Source organism: Aethalodelphis obliquidens, unplaced genomic scaffold (genome assembly GCF_003676395.1).
Source record: "Aethalodelphis obliquidens isolate GAN/ISIS:26980383/991018 unplaced genomic scaffold, ASM367639v1 scaffold9, whole genome shotgun sequence".
Lineage (NCBI taxonomy): Eukaryota > Metazoa > Chordata > Mammalia > Artiodactyla > Delphinidae > Aethalodelphis > Aethalodelphis obliquidens.
The window spans coordinates 16,143,504-16,171,126 of NW_020837953.1; the positions used below are offsets into that span (position 1 = coordinate 16,143,504).

A 27,623-nucleotide genomic window follows, 5' to 3' on the forward strand; every position below is an offset into this window, starting at 1 on the left:
CCTCTCACTGTTGTGGCCTCTCCCGTTGCAGAGCACAGGCTCCGGACACGCAGGCTCAGCGGCCATGGCTCACGGGCCCAGCCGCTCCGCGGCACGTGGGATCCTCCCAGACCGGGGCACGAACCCGCGTCCCCTGCAGCAGCAGGCGGACTCCCAACCACTGCGCCACCAGGGAAGCCCAGGAATACCAATTTTTAAAGCAAGGAACAAAACCAATAGGTAGTAATTACAACAATTATTAATAACATTATTTTAGGGGCTTCCCTGTTGGCGCACTGGTTGGGGGTCCACCTGCCGATGCAGGGGACATGGGTTCGTGCCCCGGTCCGGGAGGATCCCACATGCCGCAGAGGGGCTGGGCCCGTGAGCCATGGCCACTGAGCCTGCGAGTCCGGAGCCTGTGCTCCGCAACGGGAGAGGCCGCGACAGTGAGAGGCCCGTGTACCGAAAAAAAAAAAAAAAAATTGGTATTCCTGTTTTTAAGATCATAAAAAGATGCTTGATTTCCCTTAAATTTTAAATATTACAAATTAAAATTCTAAAATATACAACTTACTATTTTAAAAATAGGTCTATAAAAATAATCCTAATGGCTTATATTGTCCTAGGTTTTCTAGACTTTTAAATTTTTGTCCATTACTTTTTCTTCTTTTCTAAGATCTTTTCTTCTCCACTCTCCTTTTCTTTTTTTATAATAGACCTTTTAAAAGCATTTTTTAAATTCTTTTTATGTTAGATGAAGAGAAGAAAAAGCTTCTTAGGTAGCTTTTCGAAGATCCTGTAGACTTTGAAGATTAAAAAATTGATACCATTCCTCTGAGTTTTCATCACTGAAAGGATTCCCACAAATTTTTCATATATATATATATATTTTTATTGTAATAAGCTTTTTCTATGGTTGGCAACTTGTTTTAAATTATTTTTTAACATAAAATTATAACTATTTCTAAATGTCTTATTATTTCCATTTACTGATTTCTTACTTTATTTTATACAAATCCAAAACATCTTCTTGGCCCAGAGCAATCAACCAGTTACCCAGATCTTGCCGGTGCCTCTTTGAGGTTTTTTAGTATTGTTTATTTTGTTTTCTTTTAAAATATCAATTCTTATTTCTAATACCATTTAAAAACAATTAAACAGGGGCTTCCCTGGTGGTACAGTGGTTAAGAATCTGCCTGCCAGTGCAGGGGACATGAGTTCAAGCCCTGTTCCAGGAAGATCCCACATGCCTCGGAGCATCTAAGCCCGTGTGCCACAACTACTGAACCTGTGCTCTAGAGCCCGCGAGCCACAACTACTGAGCCCACATGCCACAACTACTGAAGCCTGCACGCCTAGAGCCCATGCTCCACAACAAGAGAAGGCAGCACAATGAGAAGCTCACACACCGCAATGAAGAGTAGCCCCCACTCGCCACAACCAGAGAAAAGGCCGCGCGTAGCAACAAAGACCCAACACAGCCAAAAATAAAATAAAATTTATTTTAAAAATAAATAAATAAATGAGAAAAAATAAAATAAGGAAACAGCCTTTCTGGCAACTTAAATGACATTGATCTCCTGGTCCCAAGATTCACATTCAATTCAAATTTAATGCGAAAGAAAAAAAATCTCTGAATTGCCCGTCTCTGTTCCTTCATTGTATTCCAGATTTGTAGCTAAATCTCTAGCCTTGATTATATCAGCTAAATTTTTGGAAAATTTTTTTAATGCAAGAACGTTCTGGTTTTACCTACTTTATGTGATGAGAGTAAAAAGCTGAAAAAAAGTTTATAAACTGTAAAATGCTATATGAATGTTAGTGCCATATGAGCTAGGGATTGGTAACAGTTTAGAAGATGATTACTCAAACTTTTAAGTTATTCCTTTCCCGGGTATATGATACAAGTTGACTTCAGCTATAAATATGAGAGTAATATATCTACTTCATGAGGTAGTTGCAAGGATGAAATAATTTAAGTAGAGTATGTTGAATGATTCAAGGAATTTGTAAACCAAGGAACTGAACAGGAGAGTTCAACTTTCCAGATTGGTTAGATCAAGGGATAGAATTATCAGGGTGTGAACTTCAGATGAAACCTGGGCACCACAAAGCAAGTAACCACATTCACATTTGCAAAATTCTATTTCCTGAAGAATTTATTAGTACTCAATACTCTCAGGAAGTTAGAATTGGGATGTATCTTCTACTTTCTTCTTCATCCTCATTGTATACATTAATTGGCTTAGTGGGATTGTGTAGGCTATGAGTGTGAGATCCGAAATCTGACTCTTCTCTTGCTCTTTTGGAAGCATTTTGTTCCCCCTTCTTCCAAAAGAGTGGAAGCCCAGGGTGGTGTATCTTAATCTATTTGATAAATTACTTCTGGGGTATCTAGATCCCATGAGAATAATTTTCCTTAAGACTATAAGCCAGTCACTTCCCTGGTGGTGCAGTGGTTGAGAAACCGCCTTTCAGTGCAGGGGACATGGGTTCGATCCCTGGTCCGGGAAGATCCCACATGCCGCGGAGCAACTAAGCCCATGCACCACAACAACTGAGCCTGTGCTCTAGAGCCCGCGAGCCACAACTACTGAGCCCACGTGCCACAGCCACTGAAGCCTGCGCGCCTAGAGCCCATGCTCCACAAGAGAAGCCACTGCAATGAGAAGCCCGCGCACCGCAACAAAGAGTAGCCCCCACGCGCCGCAACCAGAGAAAAACCCGCACGCAGCAATGAAGACCCAACGCAGCCAGAAATAATAAATAAATAAAATAAAATAATAAAATAAATAAATTTATTAAAAAAAAAAAGGCTATAAGCCAGTCAAAGCAGAGTTACACAGAGTAGAAGAAAAATGACAACCAGGCAGCTATGATCGGAATTGCCATTTTTCCACCCTACTCCTCCCCTCCTCTCCTTCAGCTATCTTTTATTTATTTTATTAAATAAAATGACCTTGAACATTATATTATAAGCATGACATTTCTTAAGGCTGAAACCAAAGATGGCAGACTAAATAGCAACTGGGCAAATGCCTTAATTTGACCTAATTTATTCAAGTCTTTGTCTATTCAACAACTATCTATTAAATATTTATTCTGTGTGAGGTACGATGCTAAGTGCTAAGACTATAAAAATAAATCTCTGCCCTCAGGGAACTTGTATTAGTCTAGTGGGAAAGAGCATAAGTAAGTAAGCTGTTACTTTACTGTATGGTAAGTTATCTAGTAGAGGTGGGCACCAAGTGTTGTGGGAACACAAATTTGGGTTGTCAGGGAAGGTTTTCTAGAGGGAGTATACCTGAGGAGAGCCCTAATGAATAATTAAGAGTAGGGACTTAGGAAGTATTCATAGAATTTTACTTCATCTTCTATGAACGTGGAGTAATACATGCCAAATACTAGAGGAAAGCATGGCTAAAGTATGGCCTGCAGGAAGTGGGGCAGTTGGAGTAGAAGCAGGAAAATGTTAGTTACAAGAATTGTGGGTAGGAATTTGTAGTAAAATAGAAGAATGACTTGTCAATGATTTGATGGCTCACCAATTTTCAATGTCTTTGGAAGCCTGAAGACCTCATAAAGTGTGAGAAAGGGCTTATATAAAGAGAAAAACTTTTCTGTGGTAGGATCAGAGCCGATATCCACCTTCTTGGTCTTCCCAGAGTGGGGTGTAGGCAGCATGTCTCTCACCCTTATAAAGTTTCTAATGCCTACTACCTAATAATAGGATAGAACTCATGTGACCCTCTTCTCTCTTATTCTTTTCGCAGGCACCCTAGAATACGTTTCCACACAGGCCTTGTGGACGCCCATCTCTACTGCTTGAAAAAATACGTTGTGGACTTCCTAATGGAAAATAAGTAAGAAGGAGGGGGATAGAGTCAAACCCATAGCACTTAAGCTACACTGTGACTTAATTAACAGTTTTAAACCTTGACAATAACCAGTTATAAATAACACAGTTTGTTATAGAAATGAATTCATGTTACAGCATACTGTTATTTCGTCGGTACCAGAGTCTCCTGCTTGTATTTTGGGGACCTGTGCTATGATAAACCAGTAATTTATTTTTATAAAACTAATAGTAACTTATGAAGCATCTTTCTGCAGTTTCAGCCTCTTTTTCCTTCATTCTGCAAGGGTGAGCCCCTCAACTCTGGTGCTATTTGTCTCCAAGCAGATGTCCTTTCCCTAGGCAATTATCCTGTAGATGGGCCCTCTTAGCAAAGGGCCAGACTCTTACCCAAGAGGAGGAAAGAAAGAAGAGCAAGTTTTCCTCCAATTTTGGAAAAGTCCTTCACATCGAATAAAGTTTCATGAATGCAGAGAAACAAAATTTGGTACTTTCCCTGATTTTGCTTTGATAACAGAACTGTGGACCTTAAATACTTCCCAGAGACTGTGTCTGGCAGATCATAGGACGTGGATTTCCAGAGAGAAAACTTCCTTTTGTGGTTGATCTCAAGGATTTTTGATAGGAAATGCAACTAGAGTCCTCAGAGGAACAGGAAGGAAAAGATTTAATAACTGCATGGTTAAGAAGAGTAGCAGCTAGTCTTCCTTGATGGCTGCTGGATAAGTTTCTGCCTTGAATGGTACTGGTAGACTGGAAAGCAATCAGGCTGGTACCACAGCAGCAAGTTCCCTCAGAACAACTGGGGAAGGGAGTCTGAGAACCTGAGTTTAAGGGCTAAGCATGCACTTAAACTCAGGAATATTAAGGGGATATATACAGGAATATTAAGGGGAAGAGGAATTGTTCCTCCATGCCCAGTATAATATTTCTTGCAGCATCCTAACCCTCACCTGCCTACAACACCTGCTAAACCACTACAGAAAGGCCCATGTAGAGCCAATGGTGAAACAAATCATCTGGACTCCTGGAAAGCTTTCCCAGGGATTATTGTTTCTCTATTTTTTCTCACCAGGACAGTATTGCCCTGCTCCTCTCTGATTTATTATTCTGTTTTTTCATTCAATCAACACATATTTATTAAGCACCTCTTATGAGTCGGGCATTGTGCTAGATCAACTGTGGGATCCATCGTGAATAAGCAGACATGGGCCCTGCCCTCATGGAACTTACAGCCTTAGCTCCACAGTGGATTGTAGAGACTTTGCTTTTTAAATAGCAAGGAAACTTGCTACCAAGATTAGAGTGATCCAGGACCCATTTTCCACATACCAGTGTAGGCTATCCATATTATAAAAATGAAGTTAACTCTTTGCCATTAAAGGTTTATTTTTTATTTATTTATTTATTTTGTATTTATTTGGTTGCTCTGGGTCTCAGTTTCAGCTCGCGGGCTCCTTAGTTGCAGCTCACCCACTCCTTAGTTGCGGCAGGAGGGCTCCTTAGTTGTGGCACGTGAACTGTTAGTTGCAGCATGCATGTGGGATCTAGTTCCCTGACCAGGGATGGAACCCAGGCCCCCTGCATTGGGAGCGTGGAGTCTTAACCACCGCGCCACCAGGGAAGTCCCTAAAGGGTTTATTTTTTATGCCCAAATGAAAATGAAGTCCTGTGAAATAGATCCTGCCCTTGACATGCTGAGAGGGGATACAATAGTGGTAGAGATCATGATTTTTTAAAAAATTCTTTTCCTATGGAAAATTTCACACAGATACAAAAGTAGAGAAAGTGATGTAATGAACTCCCATGTATCCATCACACAGCTTCAATAGTCACCAATTCATGGCCAATCTTTTTTTTTTTTTTTTTTTTTATATTTGCTACCGCCAATCTTGCTAGTGTCACACCAGATTATTTTAAAGCAAGTCATTATGATATAATTTCGTCTGTAATTATTTCAGTTGTACTTATCTATAAATATTTCAGTATATATCCCTAAAACATAAACAAATACCTCAATATTACTATCACACTTTAAAAAAAAAAATCTAACAATACTTCCTTAACACTACCAAATGGGATTGTAGCTTTTGGTGTCTGGATATGCAGACAGTTTTGCAACAAAGCTAGCCTCATCCTGGCTGCTGTAGCTCATTTGGCCACCACCAGTTAGCAGTTCCCACACCTGGCAAGTGTAGTGTTCCTTGAGGACAAGCCTAAATATGGTGATTCTGTGGCTCCAGCACAGAAGCTCTGCCAAATGGGACTTTCCCAGAGCTTGCTGTAATAGAGAAGTATACAGAGCCTCAGCTCCACTACCTCCCCATCTCAAGATCTGTTAAAGAGACCTTTATCTCTTCTTTGCCCCATCTACCCTTTACTTCTCAGAGTTGTTGGGATTAAAGGCATTATATTGAAAATTGGTAAATTTCAATATAGAATTAGGAAAAGTATAAAAGCACAGCAGGACAAATTAGAATGGTACTTGAGGGAGATTCTTTATTCCTGGCTGGAATAGTGGAGGTTATGTCTCAAAGCTTTGAGAGATGGGATTGAACAGGTTGGTGGGAGCAGTGTGTACAAGGCCTTAACAGCTGAGCAGGGAGTTACAGGTCTTTAAACAGAATAGTCCCATATGGAATGAGCAACGATTCAACCTGGCAGGGGAACATAGACTATTCCAAATGGGAAAGAGACTCTTTCAAGGTAAGTAAACGGCATTTATAGTAATCTGACTATGAGGACTCCTTTAGGGATGGAAAGGAAAAAGTAAACCTAGGAGACATAGCTTTAAGAAAGGACTGCTTTAGCAATCCTTTGTTTCACCTATGAAAATTAACATTCTGCCCTGTATATTTTTCTAGTTGTCTACATGTTAATGTCTTCCACCCAAATTCCTTGACATTAGATACCTACCTGGATTGGTAAGGCATTCAATATATGCTTGGTAAATGGAAGGAAAGGAGATGTGGTGACAGTTTAGACAGCAGAAGTAATTTTGTACATCAGTAGTTAGAGAAGAGACGAGTATTTCTGCAGTTGACTAAGTAGAAAAGCTATAGGGAAAGCTGTGGAGAAAAGAAAACCTATACTGTCTTTGACAAGAGAAGTTTAGTAAGTGAGCTGTGTGACCCTGGACAGGTGTCTACCTTTCTGTACCCCACTTTCCTCATCTGGGACACATTGTACCTGACACGTGGTGGTTGTGAAAAATACTTGTAAAGAGCTTAGAGCAGTAGTTGGTGCATAGTAAGAACTTTTAATTGATCACCTACTGTGTTGCTAGATGCTAAAGATAAAAAGATGGAGTTTCTGCCTTCAAGTTGCTCACAGTTTAGGGAGAAAGGGACAGGTTAAATTATTACAATAAAATGTGCTAAGTAGTATGAGAGTATAGTAGAGTAGTATAATAGTATACCAGAAGCACAAGGGAATTTTGGGGGGATGATGGAAGTACTCTATATCTCGATTTGGAGTAGTGATTACGGTAGTATACATTTGACAAAACTCATTGAACTGTATGTTTAAAGTAGGTACATTTTATTATATGTAAGTTAACTTTATTTAAAAAATTGATTTTAAGAGTTTAAAAAATGAATTGGACTTACCACAATTTTTTTAAAATTCAAAGCAACAGACATTTAATACATACCTAAATATATTCTAACTGCTGTGTTGGAGGCTGAGGATACCAAGATGAATACAAAGTCTTATAGGCCATTGTCTCTGTAACCTTGAGAAAATTACATTATGAAACAAGAGGAAAAAAAAAAAAAGCCAGAGATCCCCAGTCTTAGTAAATGGGAAAAGGGCACCTCAGGCAGCAGGAGTGTCATGACAGCTGGAAGATGTTCCAGCAGCAGTGGGAGGGAGGGAGGGATTGAATGGTTTTTGAGCTGAACTAACATCAGTGGTTCAGATTAACTTTAGTGGCAAAATCCATCAGTAAAACTGGGCAGAAATTAATAAGGTAATGTATTTCAATATTGATTTTTAGCTTACAGTCTATCATTTCTCAACTGGCTTAATATAGCATTCTCCTTGGTAGTCTTCTGCCTCCAGGCTCTCCCCTTTTAATCCATCCTCCACAAAACTACCAGAGGACTTTCTAAATTGCAAATCTGACTGCATCATTATTTGGTGACTAGCATTGCCACGTCCCAACATTTACCAGTTGAAGTAATGCACGGGCCCAGGAGTAGTGCCTGGGGTAATAAGGATGAAGCAGGAGTTTCCTTAGGGATGCCACTGTTTGGCTTGGATGCTGATATCTTTTGCTGAATGTCTGCTAGTCTACATGTGCATTAAGGCACTTAGCTTCATCAGTATGTGATCTTAGAACTAACTCAAGCTTTCTAAGTATCAAATAAATCTTAGAAGCCATTTAAAAAAAAAAAAGAGGATTGGTAAGTTTGACTAATAACAAGTTTTAAAATTCTATATTGTGGGGGGAAAGTAAAACCAAATAAACATGGTGTAAAAATAAACAACAAAAGTGGGGGGAGGGGATATTTGCAATACCAGGATAGCCCAAACACTAGTTTCCTCACATTACAAAGAGCACTTTAAAATCAATAAGGAAAAGACTAATGACTCGAGAAAAATGGGTAAAAGTTATAGGTAGTTGGTTCATAGAAAAAGCTAGTACACATATGAAAAGATGCCTGCTCTTATAAATAAAAATGCACGTTAAACAGTTTTAGAATACTGTCTTTATGGCAAAGGTTTTTAAATTTTGTGATAAGCTAGTAAAGCTGTGGGGAAATTCTCTTATGCTGTTTTACATAAACTTTTTGTAGGGTAGTTGATGATACCTATCAAAACTTAAAATTATATACTCTTTGACTAAGCAGTTCCTCCCCAAAGAATGTATCCCACAGAAATATTTACTTAAAAGTATGGAAATATTCATTGCAAAATGTTCTTTGCAACATCCTTCATAACAGGGAAAAGTTATAACAATTTAAACAGGGTAATTAATTATATTATTGTGTAACTGTTAAAAAGAATGAAGTATAACTCTGTGTGGTGATATGGAAAGATTTCCAAGATATATTTACTAAAAAAAGCAAGTTGCAGCATTAGGGTGTATTTTCAGTGTAATATGATTCTATTTTTTGCTTTAAAGAAATAAAAAGATATACATATATATGCTTTAGAAGTTCTTTTTATCCATTTCTGAATGCAGTATGACAGATGGATGTTCCAAAGACTGTCTTGAAAATTTTAATTCAAAAATGTCTTGGATTTTATGTCCAGAGCCAGAGCAGAGCTTAGACTGAGTATTGTTACTGTGATGCTCTTGATGCTGAGTGGTGAGCTAAAAGTTTCTCCTCTTTTATAGTGTTATCTGATCTAAGCCTAAGGAAGCTGGCCTCCTAGGAACTTTTTGTTTGGCTTAGCAGGAGTTGCTCCAAAAGGAGACCGGTCCTGTAGTGAACTGAGGCAATATGCTGGCTCTCTGAGCTGAAGCCTGGAGAGACAGGAAGTTCATACCAGAATTAGTCCTGGTTTCCTTTACCACAGAAACCCAGAAAAAATTGTCTTTCTCTCCCTTTTCCTAACCTGCTAGACCTGCTAGCTGTTTAAGAGACCCAGAGGAAATTAATCTTCTTAAAAGGAAGAAATAAAGCTGAATACTTCCTTCCTGTTCAGAAAAACCCAAAGTTATAATTAATCTCTTGTAGTGTTTGAACCCAATCCATCTGTGCAGGACATACAGTCTTAGGGTTTGGCCTTCAGAGCAACAACCATGTACCAGATACTATTCTGGGTACTTTTCACACTTCATTCAGTCCTTAAAATATTTCTCTCATTTAGGTATTATCTTCATATTTATAAAAGAGGGAAATGAGGCTTAAAGTCATTTGCTTAATGTCGTATAGTCAGCACCCCAACAAAATCAGCCACTGTTGATGAATTGATTGCTAGCAACATCTACCACATATCTCAGATGTCTCTGTGTTACAGACACACACACGTGCACACATACCTGGGGGGATAAGAGAGTAGTCACGGCTTCCTAGTCTTAGCTACACAGGGATGCAGAGGCGTACGGATGGGCCCCACAAACTAAAGTCAGGAATTGGGGATAGGCAGCCATGTTACAAGGTCAGAATCAGGGTGATAATTAAAGCCACACACAAGATGATGTTATAGACTGGCTAGAAACCCGTGAGTCAGTGTAGGAAAGCAGAGAAAAGAAACAGAGATGAGAGACCATGGGAGATAGGCAGGAACCTTGGTTCCTTACTGTTCAGTTCAAGCATCTATATGACTTAGCTGTACTTGGTTTCCTGTCCTTAGATGTCCTAGAGATTGCATGAGGTATCCTTTACTTAAATAACAGAACAAAATTAAGCTAAGAATCTGTGGTTTATATAACCTTCTAACCAGAGCTGTTATGTGGTAGCTGTGTACTGACATCTGAAGATGTAGATGCTACCAAGATTAAACTAGGGTAGTCTCCTCTGGATGTCTTGGTTACATTCATTTTGATCTCTGGGACTTCTGGGAAATAACTTGCTGCTGAAAAAGGGACAAAGGCCTAGCAACACATTGTATTGACTTATAGTTAACTTAAATATAAGCCCCCCAGCTGAGCCTTGCCTAAGCTATCATAGGCGACCATGGGCCAGATTATGGTAGGAAAGATAACCTTTTTAAAGAAGACTTTTAAACTGGCATAATATTTATAATTAAAGCACTCCTAGGAAGAAGAATCATATGGAACCAGAAAGTCTAAAGCCAGAAGAAAAGATGTGTTTAGTTTGGTGAGGATTTAAAAATAATTCCTCTTTAAGTATAATGCTTAACAGGGGTGCTTGCCTTCTTTCTTCCTTCTCTGACAAATGCTTAAATATCCATTAAAGCTTACCTAGATATTACTCCTTTAGGAAGTTTTTTCTCAATTTTTTTTTCCCTTCACCCCCACTTAGAATAGATACCCTTGCTCTGTGCTACCATAGTATTCTGTGCTTATCTCCATTAGGCATGAGATCATTCTCTCTTCTGATCTTGTATAATCTTCAATTATTACATGCATCCTATTAAACTGAATTTGCATGTCTGTTTTTACTACTTTTTTGAACGCCTTGAGGACAAAAACCAACTCTGATTCATCTTGTGACACACAGTAGATGCTCAGTAAATATAAAGGCAGCCAAACCATCAACTTCATATGAGGGCATGGATTTACCTGTTTTGTTTCACTGTCATATCCCCACTGTCTAGAATATGCGTGGCACATTTTGGGTACTCAGTGAATAAATTCAGATGAATAAAATGTTAGTTGAATTGCCCTAAGCCTAAGCAGTCTCTCCAGCCTGTAGGATCTGAACCTGTTTTTCTTTCTCAAGACATATGCACCAACACTGAAAATTTATTCTTATAGAAGCTTTTAGTATTTTTGTTAAAAAGGGGAAAAGGATATCACAGAATACTGTATACCAAATACTTGGTTCTAAAGTCAGTACCTTTTAATCTAAAACAATTCCCTGTTTACTCTTCCAGATTATATCTGTTTTCTTTGAAGGAAAAAAATAAAAAACTGAAAACAAAGCATAGGGTTAACTCAGCAATCACCTTTTCTTCCCAATTACAGCTCTGCTGAGAGAAGAGGCAAGAAAACCCAAGCCTTTAGTATTCTCCTCTGCAGACTTGAGTTCCAGGCCCTATAAAAGTAGGTTTTCTGTTCTACCTCTTTGCTAACTAATATTTTGAAGGACTGACTTGAAGTGGAAGACATTTAGAGGATTTTAATTCTCTTTTGATTTGCTTACAAAGACAGAAAAGCCAGAATGCAAAAGTAGCCAAATTTTTCCATTTGCCGTGGACATAATTTTTAGACTTCCCCTGAAAACTTAGAGCCACAAGGAGGACCTGATCGCAGATCAAGACAAAATGCTAAAAATAACAGATTTAAGCAGAACTAAACTAAAACATTTCAAATGTTGGATTTTTAATGCTAGTAATATTAATAATACAGAAATGTATTTAGAGTTCATTACATTTCCAAATCAGGAAAGCTCTGCTTCCTATCTCCAAAAATCAGAAGGAAAAATTATTGCCAGCTTTCTGGCCTAGAGGGATTACACTCAATCATTCACACAGTCACTCATTCATTTATTCAAATAAATATTTATTTAGCACTGACTGAATGTTTACTGGTAGAGAGACAGTAAGCAGAAAATTTTAAATCCTGTGGAAAGTGCTGTGGTTGCAGAAAACATGGGATACTAGTTAATATGGTATAGTGGAAAGAGTCATGGGCTTTGAGATAGATGTGGAGTAAGTTTCCGCTCTGCCAGTTATAAAAGCTGTGTTAACCTTAAGCAAGATAACTAACCTTTCTAAGCCTTGATTTCCTCACTTATAAAATGAGGACCATAATACCTACCATGAGGATTGCTGTAAGAATTTGAGATATGTGTATTAATTTCCTAGCACGGAACTCGCACATGATATGGATTCAAAAACAATACATACAGGGCTTCCCTGGTGGCGCGGTGGTTGGGAGTCTGCCTGCTAATGCAGGGGACGCGGGTTCGGGCCCTGGTCTGGGAGGATCCCACGTGCCGCGGAGCGACTGGGCCTGTGGGCCACAACTGCTGAGCCTGTGCGTCTGGAGCCTGTGCTCTGTAACAGGAGGCCACGGTAGTGAGAGGCCTGCGCACCGCGATGAGGAGTGGCCCCCGCTTGCCACAACTGGAGAAAGCCCTCACACAGAAACGAAGACCCAACACAGCAAAAATAAATAATAAACTCCTAACCCCAACATCTTCTTAAAAAAAAAAAAAAAAAAAAAAACAATACATACAGACCTACTAGAGAATGGACTTGAGGACACGGGGAGGGGGAAGGGTAAGCTGGGACAAAGTGAGAGAGTGGCATGGACATATATACACTACCAAATGTAAAATAGATAGCTAGTGGGAAGCAGCCGCATAGCACAGGGAGATCAGCTCGGTGCTTTGTGACCACCTAGAGCGGTGGGATAGGGAGGGTGAGAGGGAGGGAGATGCAAGAGGGAAGAGATATGGGGACATATGTATATGTATAACTGATTCACTTTGTTATAAAGCAGAAACTGACACACCATTGTAAAGCAATTATACTCTAATAAAGATGTTTAAAAAATACATATAATTATTGTCTTTGCTATGAGAGTACAGAAACCTACAAGTGCTACAAAAGCCTTCCAAGGAGAGATGATATTTGAGAGCAGTCTTATGGCTCCGTAAGTTTTCACAAAGTTAACACTCCCTTGTAACTACTATTCAAGTCAAAAAATAGAACATTACCCAGTTTCCAGACGCTCCCTTTAAACAACTATCCCCCCAACACACAAAAGTAACCACTATCTTGAGCATTAAATAAATTTAAGAAGATAAGACCAGATTTATACTTTAGAAAAATCACTGTGCCTGCAACACAAGAGGGTGGATTGAAGGAAGAGGAGACATGATCAAATTGTGCTTTAGAAAGGGTGTTCTGTCTGTAATATAAAGGATAGATTTCAAGAGGTAAGACTGGAGGAAGAGAAACCAATTAAAAGCAGCTGAAGGAATCCAGGCAAATAATGACAGTGGCTTAGACTAGGCAGTAGCGGTAGAGATGGAGAGTTGACAGTTTTGAAAGATTTGGCGGATAAAATCAGCAGTGTTTGGTGACTGGTTGTATGTGAGGAGTAGAGGAAGGAGGAAGAGTCCAGATCATTACCACGTTTCTGGCTTGGGTGACTAAATGAATTTCCATATCACTAAGCAAGGTAATCAGTGTTTGGGGTTGGGGGAAGCATGTTTGAGAGAAAGATGATGGGTTCAGTTTTAGACATTGTGTTTAAGGTACCTGTGGGTCATCTAAATGGTGGCAGAGTCCATCAGGCAGTTGAAAATGTGAGACTAAACTAAAGAAGAGAGGTCTTGGCTATGCATCTACCTTTGGGAATGAGCTGCAAAGAAACCACCAAGTGATCTATCTCAGGGAGACAAATAGCATGAGAAAAATACAGGCAAAAAGAAAAATCCTGAGAAACACCAAATATTTCAGGGGAAACAAAGAAAGAGTTATCAGAAATAGGAACAGGTCAAGAGACTGATGCCACAGAAAGTAAGGGAAGAATGGCCGATGACTGTGAAATTTGGAAGATTCAAAAAATATTTTTAAAATACTACCAATAATTCTACTATTGTGAGATAATTGTGAACATTTTAGTGTATTTCTTTCCATCATTTTATTTATTTTTATATATACATATACACACTTCAGATTGTGCTGTAGAAATAAGTGCTTTCTGCTTTCTTTTTTTAAAATTTTATTTATTTTTTTATAATTATCCATTTTATACATATTAGTGTATACATGTCAATCCCAATCTCCCAATTCATCACACCACCATCCCCACCCCCACGAGTCATTTTCCCCTCTTGGTGTCCATATGTTTGTTCTCTACATCTGTGTCTCTATTTCTGCCCTGCAAACTGGTTCATCTGTACCATTTTTCTAGGATCCACATATCTGCATTAATATACGATATTTGTTTTTCTCTTTCTGACTTACTTCACTCTGCATGACAGTCTCTAGATCCATCCACGTCTCTACAAATGACCCAATTTCGTTCCTTTTTATGGCTGAGTAATATTCCATTGTATATATGTACCACATCTTCTTTATCCATTCATCTGTTGATTGACATTTAGGTTGCTTCCATTACCTGGCTATTGTAAATAGTGCTGCAGTGAACATTGGGGTGCATGTGTCTTTGAATTATGGTTTTCTCTGGGTATATGCCCAGTAGTGGAATTGCTGGGTCATATGGTAATTCTATTTTTCTTTTTTAAGGGACCTCCATATGGTTCTCCATAGTGGCTGTATCAATTTACATTCCCACCAACAGTGCAAGAGGGTTCCCTTTTCTCCACACCCTCTCCAGCATTTGTTGTTTGTAGATTTTCTGATGATGCCCATTCTAACTGGTGTGAGGTGATACCTCATTGCAGTTTTGATTTGCATTTCTCTAAAAATTAGTGATGTTGAGCAGCTTTTCATGTGCTTCTTGGCCATCTATATGTCTTCTTTAGAGAAATGTCTATTTAGGTCTTCTGCCCATTTTTTGATTGGGTTGTTTGTTTTTTTAATATTGAGCTGCATGAGCTGTTTATGTATTTCAGAGATTAATCCTTTGTCCGTTGATTCGTTTGCAAATACTTTCTCCCATTCTGAAGGTTGTCTTTTCGTCTTGTTTATGGTTTCCTTTGCTGTGCAAAAGCTTTTAAGATTCATTAGGTCCCATTTGTTAATTTTTGTTTTTATTTCCATTACTCTAGGAGGTAGATCAAAAAAGATCTTGCTGTGATTTATGTCAAAGAGTGTTCTTCCTATGTTTTCCTCTAAGAGTTTTATGGTGTCCGGTCTTACATTTAAGTCTCTAATCCATTTTGAGTTTATTTTTGTGTTTGGTGTTAGGGAGTGTTCTAATTTCATTCTTTTACATGTAGCTGTCCAGTTTCCCCAGCACCACTTATTGAAGAGACTGTCTTTTCTCCATTGTATATCCTTGCCTCCTTTGTCATAGATTAGTTGACCATAGGTGCATGGGTTTATCTCTGGGATTTCTATCTTGTTCCATTGATCTATATTTCTGTTTTTGTGCCAGTACCATGTTGTCTTGATTACTGTAGCTTTGTAGTATACTCTGAAGTCAGGGAGTCTGATGCCTCCAGCTCTGTTTTTTTCCTTCAAGACTGCTTTGGCCATTCGGGGTCTTTTGTGTCTCCATAAAAATTTTAAGATTTTTTTGTTCCAGTTCTGTAAAAAATGCCATTGGTAATTTGATAGGGATTGCATTGAATCTGTAGGTTGCTTTGGGTAGTATAGTCATTTTCACAATATTGATTTTTCCAATCCAAGAACATGGTATATCTCTCCATCTGTTGGTATCATCTTTAATTTCTTTCATCAGTGTCGTATAGTTTTCTACATACAGGTCTTTTGTCTCCCTAGGTAGGTTTATTGCTAGGTATTTTATTCTTTTTGTTGCAGTGGTAAATGGGAGTGTTTCCTTAATTTCTCTTTCACTTTTTTCATCATTAGTATATAGGAATTCAAGAGATTTCTGTGCATTAATTTTGTATCCTGCAACTTTACCAAATTCATTGATTAGCTCTAGTAGTTTTCTGGTGGCATCTTTAGGATTCTCTATGTATGGTATCATGTCATCTGCAAAACAGTGACAGTTTTACTTCTTTTCCAATTTGTATTCCTTTTATTTCTTTTTCTTCTCTGATTGCTGTGGCTAGGATTTCCAAAACTATATTGAATAATAGTGGCGAGAGTGGACATTCTTGTCTTGTTCCTGATCTTAGAGGAAATGCATTCAGTTTTTCACCATTGAGAATGATGTTTGCTGTGGGTTTGTCGTATATGGCCTTTATTATATTGAGGTAGGTTCCCTCCATGCCCACTTTCTGGAGAGTTTTTATCATAAATCGGTGTTGAATTTTGTCAAAAGCTTTTTCTGCATCTATTGAGATGATCATATAGTTTTTCTTCTTCAATTTGTTAATATGGTGTATCACATTGATTGATTTGCTTATATTGAAGAATCCTTGCATCCCTAGGATAAATACCACTTGATCATGGTGTATGATCCTTTTAAAGCATTGTTGGACTCTGTTTGCTAGAATTTTGTTGAGGATTTTTGCATCTATATTCATCAGTGATATTGGTCTGTAATTTTCTTTTTTTTGTAGTATTTTTGTCTGGTTTTGGTCACAGGGTGATGGTGGCCTCATAGAATGAGTTTGGGAGTGTTCCTTCCTCTGCAGTTTTTTGGAAGAGTTTGAGAAGGATTGGTGTTAGCTCTTCTCTAAATGTTTGATAGAATTCACCTGTGATGCCATCTGGTCTTAGACTTCTGTTTGTTGGAAGATTTTTAATCACAGTTTCAATTTCACTACTTGTGATTGGTATGTTCGTATTTTCTGTTTCTTCCCTATTCAGTCTTGGAAGGTTATACCTTTCTAAGAATTTGTCCATTTCTTCCAGGTTGTCCATTTTATTGGCATAGAGTTGCTTGTAGTAGCCTCTTAGGTTGCTTTGTATTTCTGTGGTGTCTGTTGTAACGTCTCCTTTTTCATTTCTAATTTTATTGATCTGAGTCCTCTCCCTCTTTTTCTTGATGAGTGTGGCTAATGGTTTATCAACTTCGTTTATCTTCTCAAAGAAACAGCTTTTAGTTTTATTGATCTTTGCTATTGTTTCCTACATTTCTTTTTCATTTATTTCTGCTCTGTTTATGATTTCTTTCCTTCTACTAACTTTGGGTTTTGTTTGTTCTTCTTTCTCTGTTCCTTTAGGTGTAAGGTTAGATTGTTTATTTGAATCTTTCTTGTTTCTTGTGGTAGGATTGCATTGCTATAAACTTCCCTCTTAGAACTGCTTTTGCTGCATCCCATAGGTTTTGGATCGTCGTGTTTTCGTTGTCATTTGTCCCTAGGTATTTTTTGATTTCCTCTTTGATTTCTTCAGTGATCTCTTGGTTATTTAGTAACATATTGGTTAGCCTCCATGTGTTTGTGTTTTTTATGTTTTTTTCCCTGTAATTGATTTCTAATCTCATAGTGTTGTGGTCAGAAAAGATGCTTGATATGATTTCAATTTTCTTAAATTTACTGAGGCTTGATTTGTGACCCAAGATGTGATCTATCCTGGAGAATGTTCCATGCACACTTGAGAAAGAAGTGTAATCTGCTGTTTTTTTGGATGGCATGTCCTATAAATATCAACTAAATCTATCTGGTCTCTCGTGTCATTTAAGGCTTGTGTTTCCTTACTAATTTTCTGTCTGGATTATCTGTCCATTGGTGTAAGTGAGGTGTTCAAGTCCCCCACTATTACTGTGTTACTGTTGATTTCCTCTTTTATAGCTGTTAACATTTGCCTTATGTATTGAGGTGCTCCTATGTTGGGTGCATATATATTTATAATTGTTATATCTTCTTCTTGGATTGATCCCTTGATCATTATGTAGTGTCCTTCCTTGTCTCTTGTAACAGTCTTTATTTTAAAGTCTATTTTATCTGATATGAGTATTCTACTCCAGCTTTCTTTTGATTTCCGTTTGCATGGAGTATCTTTTTCCATCCCCTCACTTTCAGTCTGTATGTGTCCCTAGGTCTGAAGTGAGTCTCTTATAGACAGCATATATATGGGTCTTGTTTTTGTATCCATTCAGCAAGCCTGTGTCCTTTGGTTAGAGCATTTAATCCATTCACATTTAAGGTAATTATCAATATGTATGTCCCTGCTACCATTTTCTTAATTGTTTTGGGTTTGTTTTTGTAGGTCCTTTTCTTGTCTTGTGTTTCCCACTTAGAGAAGTTCCTTTAGCATTTGTTGTAGAGCTGGTTTGGTGGTGCTGAATTCTCTTAGCTTTTGCTTGTCTGTAAAGTTTTTGATTTCTCCATTGAATCTGAATGAAATTGTTGCTGGGTAGAGTAATCTTGGTTGTAGGTTCTTCCCTTTCATCACTTTAAATATGTCATGTCACTCCCTTCTGGCTTGTAGAGTTCCTGCTGAGAAATTAGCTGTTAACCTTATGGGAGTTCCCTTGTATGTTATTTGTCATTTTTCCCTTGTTGCTTTCAATAGTTTTTCTTTGTCTTTAATTTTTGTCAATTTGATTACTATGTGTCTCAGCATGTTTCTCCTTGGGTTTATCCTGCCTGGGACTCTCTGCACTTCCTGGACTTGGGTGGCTATTTCCTTTCCCGTGTTAGGGAAGTTTTTGATTATAATCTCTTCAAATATTTTCTCTGGTCCTTTCTCTCTCTCTTCTCCTTCTGGGACCCCTATAATGCGAATGTTGTTGCACTTAATGTTGTCCCAGACGTCTCTTGGGCTGTCTTCATTTCTTTGCAATCATTTTTCTTTATTCTGTTCTGCAGCAGTGAATTCCACCATTCTGTCTTCCAGGTCACTTATCCATTCTTCTGCCTCAGGTATTCTGCTATTGATTCCTTCTAGTGTATTTTTCATTTCAGTTATTGTATTGTTCATCTCTGTTTGTTTGTTCTTTAATTCTTCTAGGTCTTTGTTAAACATTTCTTGCATCTTCTCAATCTTTGCCTCCATTCTTTCTCCGAGGTACTGGATCATCTTCACTATCATTATTCTGAATTCTTTTTCTGGAAGGTTGCCTATCTCCACTTCATTTAGTTGTTTTTCTGGGGTTTTATCTTGTTCCTTCATCTGGTACATAGCCCTCTGCCTTTTCATCTTGTCTGTCTTTCTGTGAATATGGTTTTTGTTCCACAAACTAGAGGATTGTAGTTCTTGTTGCTTCTGCTGTCTGCCCTCTCTGCTTTCTGCTTTCTTTATTCAGTATTATTTCATGAGCATTTTCCTGTGTCACTAAAAAATTCTTTGTGACCTAAAAACTTCTTTATGATCAGAGTTTTGCCTATATGCTATTCTATTACATATGTGTTTGATTGTTCTTCCATTGTTGGATATTTGGTTGTTCTCTATTTTTTAACATTAACATTTAACATTTTTGTGCAAAGATTCTTTTTTATTATCTGATTATGTTGTTTATTCAGCAAATATTTATTGAGCATGATGTATTTTCCTTAAGATAGATTTATAGAAATAGAATTATAGGATAAGATAATATGAATGTCTTCAAGACCTTTGTTATGTATTGCCAATTACTTTTCAGAAAAGATTTTACCAGTTTATACATTGTATGAGAAGCACCCTTATCACTAATGAGAATTATTTTAAATCTGCTAACTTGTGAGAGAAATTGCATCTTTTTTTGATATTTATTTCTTTAAAATATTTTTATATATTTTTGAACATTTATATCTATTTCCCTATTAAAAATATTAATCGTTTGTCCTGTATGTAACAATTATTTTGTCTTTTTTATTTGGTGGAGTTATTTGTTTGCATCTGATAGTCAAATCTGTTGTTCTCCTTTGTGATTTCTTATTTCTTAGGAGCTTATAATGTTATGACATGAGGCAGGTGTTTCTGGGAAGGCTGTGTATGAGAGGGAAGGGGGAATGTGAGGTTGCCGAGGCCCAGAACAGTGGACCCAGCTGCTGGTCTTCAGCCCCAAGGTCAGGATGCTCACAGTGGGTCATAGTGGCCTGTCCCACTTCTTGGCACAGCTTTGAGCTACCTCTAGTTTGAGTACAGTGCAGGAAGAGTAATTTTGTCCTCCATTGTGCTGCTAGGCCAACCACATTATGAGAATTGATCTGATTGCTGAGCCCCAGCAGAGGCAGGTGGGACCTGGCAGGAATGCTTCAGATCCTCTCCCCAGATCCTTGTCTGGTCTCCTTAAAGGGTTCTGCCTAAAAGGGCTGTGTGCCAAGGCTTGTTTGCTTGCCTCTTGCAGTGACAGTTCTGTTTGGCCTATAGTGTAAATATCATGGCTCCGAAATCCCCCAGCTGTCCATGCTTTGTCATTTCTTCAAAGGGAACTGACTTGTTTTCCACCAGAGGGGGCCAAGGAACATTTGCTTCCCACACTGGTTTGGAGCATTAAAAGGGGAGAAAAAAAGCTAAGAGTAAGTGTTATTTCATTCTTTGAATTTATATGGAAATTTTTAATCTCCATCAAAGGATCAGAAGAAAAAGCACATTGAAATTCAATACAAGAGCTTCCAGCTTACACAGAATTCTTCAAAGATGTTTGACTTGATCTTTTAAAAATGACAAAAACCATGAACTGTGTAGCTCCAGGGTTCCTAATTTTGCTTACCCTCCTCAGCCTCCACCTCTGTCTTGCCTCCCTACCTACACTCCATCTGTGTGGTCCTGTGTCAGCCTGCAGAGCTTCTTTGAATAGCTGGGAGAGAGGGTGGGAAGTATGAAGCAGCAGTCAGGTTTATAGGGCTGCTTATACATTAACCCCTCTCTCAGGCCACATTATCTCATCTTTCAGAGTCTTGTAACTGGTCTCTCTGTTCATTCTCCTTATTCCAAGCCTATTTTCACTGCTATCAGAATTACCTTATTAAGAAATAAAACTGATCATGTCATTTCCTGCTTAAAAACTACCACTGGCTTGTCTTAGTCCAAACTGTCTAGACTGCCACAGAAGGCTTTCATGATCTGGCTCCATTGCCTCCTTAATCAACCTCATCTCCTCTTCTCCTTAAATCCATAATCAGGCTACTTTCCACTGGATTTTGAATTCTTTGCGGGCAGAAACAGTATATTTCCAAGGCACAGAACAGTGACTGGCATATTACTACAGTCTTATTAAATGCTAAATTAATTAACTAGTGATTTAAAATTCTAACAAGGTCACAGTATGAGAGAGAAAACTAAAAATCATATGGTAGTCTTTCATTTCCTTTGCTAAGTATAAATCAGGAGCATACTCACTGTACTAAGGATCAGGTTCCTTCTTCCCCGTTACAGATTGTTGGTCATTTAGACCCAACATCCTGGCTCGATACCCATGAGGAAGCACCATGCCTCCAGGGACCCAACGAGGCCAAATGAAAGAGAGCTCCGAAGCTCTTGACCAAGGTTGCTTACTGCTCGTATCTGAGTGATATAGTACAGGAATGTTTTTGCCTTCTGGAGGTTCTTCTACACATTGATCTTTGGTCTGATTTTCTTTCTGTAAGTGGTGTCCTAGACTCATCGGATTTCATGAAAGTAAATTGAAGTTAACTTTGTTGTGGAAATTCTTTGATAGCCATTGATAAATAAGTACAACTGTTATAATGTGAGGGAGCCCACTCTTAAGTAGAAGGGAAGTTGAAATCTGTGTGGGAAATACTTAGTCATCAGAATGATTTTTCTTTTTTTTTTTTTTGTGGTGCGCAGGCCTCTCACTGTTGTGGCCTCTCCCGTTGCGGAGCACAGGCTCCAGACGCGCAGGCTCAGCGGCCATGGCTCACGGGCCCAGTCGCTCCGCGGCATGTGGGATCTTTCCGGACCGGGGCACGAACCCGTGTCCCCTGCATTGGCAGGCGTACTCTCAGCCACTGCGCCACCAGGGAAGCCCCATCAGAATGAATTTTAAATTTGCAAAGTCTGAATCAAGCCAGGAGAGTAGTACTGTAGAAGCTATGAGAAAATGAAAGACAAGAAACTTAAAGAAGAGCCTAAAGTTGTAAAATTTGATAATTTGCATAAAAATAGAAGAATCACCTGTAATTCCTCTACTGTGAGGGAGTGTAGAGTAGAAATTGTGTATATAGTCTTTGAAAAGTGTTATTCAACCTGTTAGTGTCAGAAAATGTTTTAATCCATTACCATAACAGAATAAAGGAGAAAAAAAATACACTGAGCTCCATAGATGCAAGAAAAAAATTTTTTTAGTAAAAGTCAGTACCCATTCATTGATGAAAGCTCTTAGCAAATTAGGAATAAAAGAGAAGTTCCTTAACCTGATAAAGGGTATTTATAAAACCAATAACATGTGCCAGGTATTGGCTATAAAGCATGAAGCCCAATATCTACACATAGAGGACAGTCAATAAATGGTGGCTTTGATGATAGGGAAAAAAAACTGTAACAATCATCAGTCTAAATGATAAAATAGAAAAATTCCCTTTAAAATCAAGAATAAGTAAGGATGACTGAAGGACTCGCGGGGTGGCCCACTGCGCTGTGTAAAGTTTTCTCTGCGGGGGGCTGGGTTCACATGGTACGTTCGGCCTCAGTGTGAGGGTCAGGACTCTGAGCGGCGGGCAGTCCCGGGGCTCCCATAGGAGTCTAGGGAGGGGCATGGGTCTGGGGCACCCCCATCACAGGCTCCGGCATTCCTCCCCCTTTCTCGCGAGCCGCGTTTCCAGCCCTGCGGCCTCAGTCTCACCCCACTGGTTGGCCCAGAGCCTCTGTTTCCTCCTAGCTCTGGGGGCCGCCGTCCCCTCCTCAGAGTTCCCCCTCTTCCTATCCTTTCACCGGTATGGCTTTGCCCCCAGGGGACTTTTAGTCACGTGCGGAGGCATTGTTTCTGTTGTTACAAATGGGAGGCGCTGCTAGTGGCATCTAGTGTGTGGAGGCCACGGATGCTGCTGGACAGCCTACACCGCACTGAACAGCACGCGTGACAAAGCATTATCTATAGTGCCCGGGTTTGGAAACCCTGCTCTAGGGCCTTACAGTCTTCAAAGCCCTGGATGAACTTAAAGACAAGTTATCTCTGGAGTTCAAGTTTGAGTTGAAACCAGCCTCAAGTTTCACCTGTCCTCACTGACCCGTGGATTTCTGTGTGACCAGGTGGCTTTGGAAGAACTACCAATACGTCCTGGCATTTCTCTTTGCCATTGAGGAAATCAATAAGGACTCCCATCTGCTCCCCAGTCTGTCCTTGGGTTTCAACCTCTACAATGCCTTTCCCAGAGACCAGAGGACCTTGGAAAGTGCCCTGTTTGGGCTCTCTGGAGGAAATCAGACTCTCCCTAACTACAGCTGCCAGGGACAGAGAAAATCTGTGGCCATTGTTACAGGAACCGCGTTGGCATTTTCAGCCGAGATTGGAACAGTTCTGGAGCTCTACAGAAGCCCACAGGTCACATATGGTCCTTTTGATCCCATCCTGAGTGATAAAGACCAGTTCTCATCGCTCTATCAGATGGCCACTACGGACAGCTCCCTGGCGCAAGGAATGATGTGGTTATTGCTGCATTTTGGCTGGACCTGGGTGGCGCTATTTGTATCTGATGATTTGAAAGGCGAGCAGTTCCTCTGGTATCTGAAAGCAGAGATGGTGAAGAAAGGTAAATGCCCTCCAGAAGCAGGACCTGCATTGATCACCTGATGGCATCTGGAGCTGCATCCGTTTCTGAGGAAAATCCAATTTACCAACAGTGCTGGAGACCACATATCCTTAGATGAAAAACAGAACCATGAGACATGATAGGATATCCAGAACGCTGTGAATTTTCCTGCTGGTCTTGGGCTGCTGGTTAAAGTAGGAGAGTTTGTCACCAATATTCCATATAGTCAAGGCCTGGTCATCAATGAAGAGTTGATAGAATGGTCTGTTGTCTTCAAAGAGGTACAGAGTCATTTCAGTCTTGGAGATAGACATTAAGGAGGTATCTGAAGCATGTCCGGATATGAGACTGAGTATGCACGTCCTTAACTTAGCCCTAAATTCACATTTCACATTTAAACTTTTTTCTGTGTCATCTTACCCACATATATTCTGAGCTAATGCCTATAGAAAGAACAGGTCTCTGTATAAGCTCTTGTTTTAAATTTCAGGTGTGTCTGTTCATGCAGCGGTCAAGTGAATAAAATGAATGGAGTTATGAAGTTAAAAAAAAAAAGGATGACTGTTAGTGCTTCTATTCAGCGTTAGTATATTGGAGGTCTTAGCCAATATGGTAAGATAATGGAAAATAAGGATTAGAAAGGAAGAAAGAAAATTGTTGTTTACGCAGTTGGTATGATTGCCAGAATCTACAGATAAAATATTAGTATTAAGATTGTTTATCAAGGCAATTGGCTACAAGATCAAAATACAGTGAATTGAGTTTCTGTTGACCAAGAAGAAGAAGAAAATAATTGTTTAAAAGGCGCCATTTATAACAACAAAAAAACTAAGATACTCCAGATTAATCTTACAGAAAATATGCAAGACCTTTATAGAAAATGTTTTATGTTTTTTTAAATAACTTTTTTTCAAAAGGCCAGAGCATTCTACCTTCTCATGGGTTATTGCCAGTTAATAGTCAAAGCACCATGTTAAGATACACACACATGCACACACATACAAACATGCAGGCACACACTTCGTAGATAAGTCTTGTAAAAGACTATTTTCTGCATAGATCAGGGAAAGGGTGTCTCAGACTCAGTACACTACCCTCCCACCTCCAGCCTGAAGCTGATAGAGAATGTAGATCCTCTGCTTCTCCAGAACTGCCAAATCCTTGTCATTTCTAATCTCTATCAGTCCCAAGGTGGCATGACAGGAAGGAATTTGCCTTTTCCTTGGATGCACAGTTTTTGATTCTGATTGGATCCAGATAGTCAGATTTCTCATGTTTGACCACTCTTTCTTCCTAGGTCAATCACTTCCATCCGGAGCGAACTGATTCCATACCTAGTAAGAAAACAGTTCTCCTCAGCTTCATCACAACAAGGACAGGAAGAAAAAGAAGAGGATCTAAAGAAAAAGGAGCTGAAGTCCTTAGGTCAGTGCTTGAGTTGGTGCAGTAAGGTAGGGGTAACAATACCTTTGGAAGAGTGACTGGGCAACTTAGCCCAGCCCAAGATGCCTGTCTCAAGGCATCAGGTTTTCATCTAGCCAACAGTTAGGACAGGCTAGCTGACGCCACTCCCTGAGCTCTGGGTGGGCTTGCTCAAGCAAATCCTGTCACTGTGCTCTTCAGGGACAGGCTAATCATACCTCAGGTCCATTCTCTGGTTAACAGCTCTGGTTTGGCTGTGTTCCTCTCTAGACCTTTTTGACTTTGAACTCTGCGCACCACTTCTCAGTTCCCCTATTCTCTAGGCTCTGGGGGCCCCACCCCTGACTAAACTCAGCCTCTCCTGTCAAGGGAAGAAAGGTGAAGGGCTGTATAATGACAGTCCAACCAGAGCCAACAGACTATCACCTTTCCAGGATGTAGGGACGAGGTCAGTCTTGTTTGCTCTCATATCCTTGCCTGGTCCCTGGCCCAGTCCTGGGCTCATAGTAGATGTTCCAAAAAATGTACTTATCAAAGGAATAAATGGAGACAGTGTAGCATGATGGTTAAGATATCAGGGCTTAGCATCTCAGACCTGGGTTTGAAATTTTACTCTGCCATTTATTAGCTCTATGACCTAAGGCAGGTTATTTAGTCTTCTGAGCCCCAGTTTTCTTACCATAAAATAAAAGATTTCAAATGATTGTTGTACGAGTTGAAAAACTGAGGCCCAAGTCCTGTGCTATTTCTCTCATAGCACAACTATCTGATATGATAATGGAGGCTAGCAGCACAAAGCCAACATGGCTGGTCACTAAAGCCTGGACAGTTGCTTCTGCTACTCCATGGTGTACAAGAGTCATCTATTTTATTTTCCCTGGTAGTGCTTGCTTGTCAGTCAAACTTGCTTGTAGGACCTCTTTTTAAGCATTTTTATATCATACAGTATTTCAGATGTACAGGAAAGCACATTGCCTCTTTTAATTTGACTTAGGCTGTCAGGTTTTAGTGGGATTTTCCCAGGGTACATGCGGCATGGGTGCATTGCGGGGGAAGAGGTTTAAGCTGTACCCTCTTTCAAAACTTGACTGATTCTGTATCCTCTCTGTCATGTCTCTCATGTACTTGCTCGGTTTGGGTTTTTGTTCTGAAGATATTTACAGTTTTATAAAAGAAGCCAATACGCTGACCTTTGCTCCCTATGATGCCTGCTGGAATGCCTGTCGAGGAGACAGCTGGGAAGATTTGTCCAGGTCACAGGTGCGCTGTTACGTCCACATCATGAAAGAGGGGCTCTGCTCTCGAGTGAGCACCCTAGGACTCTACATGGAAGCCAACAGACAGGTGAGAGGATGGGTTCAGAAGAGAAATCATGGGAGTTCCTGTCCCAGGAACAGACTGAGCCTTTTGTCTTATTTCTTCATTAGATACACAGTGACTTGTTCAGAATCCCTCTCATTCCAAAGGTTGAACAAGACCTGGCATGTCAGGAGAAACCATTGGGGTACCCAAGTACAGCAAAAGGGGAAGTGAGGGGTCTGGTCCATAGAGGCAGAGCCTCTGTGGCTCCAAAGAAAGGCCAAGATCTCCAAGAAGGCTTAATTTCTTGCCTGTGGCTTGAACAGCCTTCTCCTGTTCTGCTCGGCATGGGGATATCTACAGCACTTCATAAACAAGCAGATAAATACTGTGTAATCATTACTGTGATGATGTAAACATAGGCACACAGAGGAAGCTTTCTTAAGGAGGCAAAGGAGCAGAGTATAGAGTAGCCAGATGGCAAAGCATCAAGGAAGGAATGCCCATGAGAGAGAAGTATCTGGAGAACAGCATTAGAGCATGAGGAGTCTTGCCAATCCACCCTTTTAATCCTGAGGTTTGTGAGATATGAAGAATGAGCAGCTTCTATTTAAGGGGAAGCAGTGCCCTAAAGGCAGGCCAGGTTTTAGTTAAGGCAAGGGGTGAAGAAGGGGACAGTGAAGAGGCCGAGCATGTGCAGGAGCTCTTTATTGTGTAGCAGGAACAGGAGGAAGGGAACACTGGGATTGGGATTGAATCCCTGAAGAAAACCTGACTCAAGAATCTTCAGGACCCACACCATGTGGTAGATATGGTCCCAGCCCCAGACCTCAATCTGGCCTCAACCTGGATTGGTTAAATCCAAGGGAATCCAAGCTAGAGAGTTTATGAGAAATCACAACTAGTCCAATGTTTGCTCAGGGCAGTCCTGGGTAAAGTTAGCCCCAATTTAGGGTTAAAGGTATAGAAAGCTTCCTTAATTTGACTTTGAGTTCTCTTTCTTCAATTCTATGACTTGAGTCCGACTGGTCTGAAAGCAAGTCCACAGATAGCCTGAGGCCAGAGAAGTATCCTCTGAAGTGTCAGCAGGGGCTGTGCATCAGACAGGCCTGAATGGCCTTGGCTGAAGTGTAATAGAGGAGATCCCAGGGATAGGGACTGAGGGATTAGCCTTCACATCTCCATTGTAGCCAGTCTAGCAAGGCCTCCCTCAGCTAGTGTGACTACCACACACAGTGCTCCGACCAGCATTCTGCCCATGCTGGAGAATCACAGATAGACACACTATCTGTGCCTTCCTAATGGGTCCA

At 39.8% G+C, this 27,623-nt stretch overlaps 1 protein-coding gene across 3 annotated transcripts in view; it reads left to right on the forward strand.

Moving 5' to 3' along the window:
• Positions 1-27,623, forward strand: part of EIF2B3 (eukaryotic translation initiation factor 2B subunit gamma) — a 170,626-nt gene that overhangs the window by 106,352 nt on the left and 36,651 nt on the right. For all 3 annotated transcript variants that reach the window (XM_027108742.1, XM_027108743.1, XM_027108741.1), the window contains exons 6-8: positions 3,756-3,845; positions 24,890-25,017; positions 26,168-26,358. In XM_027108742.1, coding sequence (XP_026964543.1) covers positions 3,756-3,845; positions 24,890-25,017; positions 26,168-26,358 — 409 coding nt within the window. The remainder of the gene's footprint in view (positions 1-3,755; positions 3,846-24,889; positions 25,018-26,167; positions 26,359-27,623) is intronic.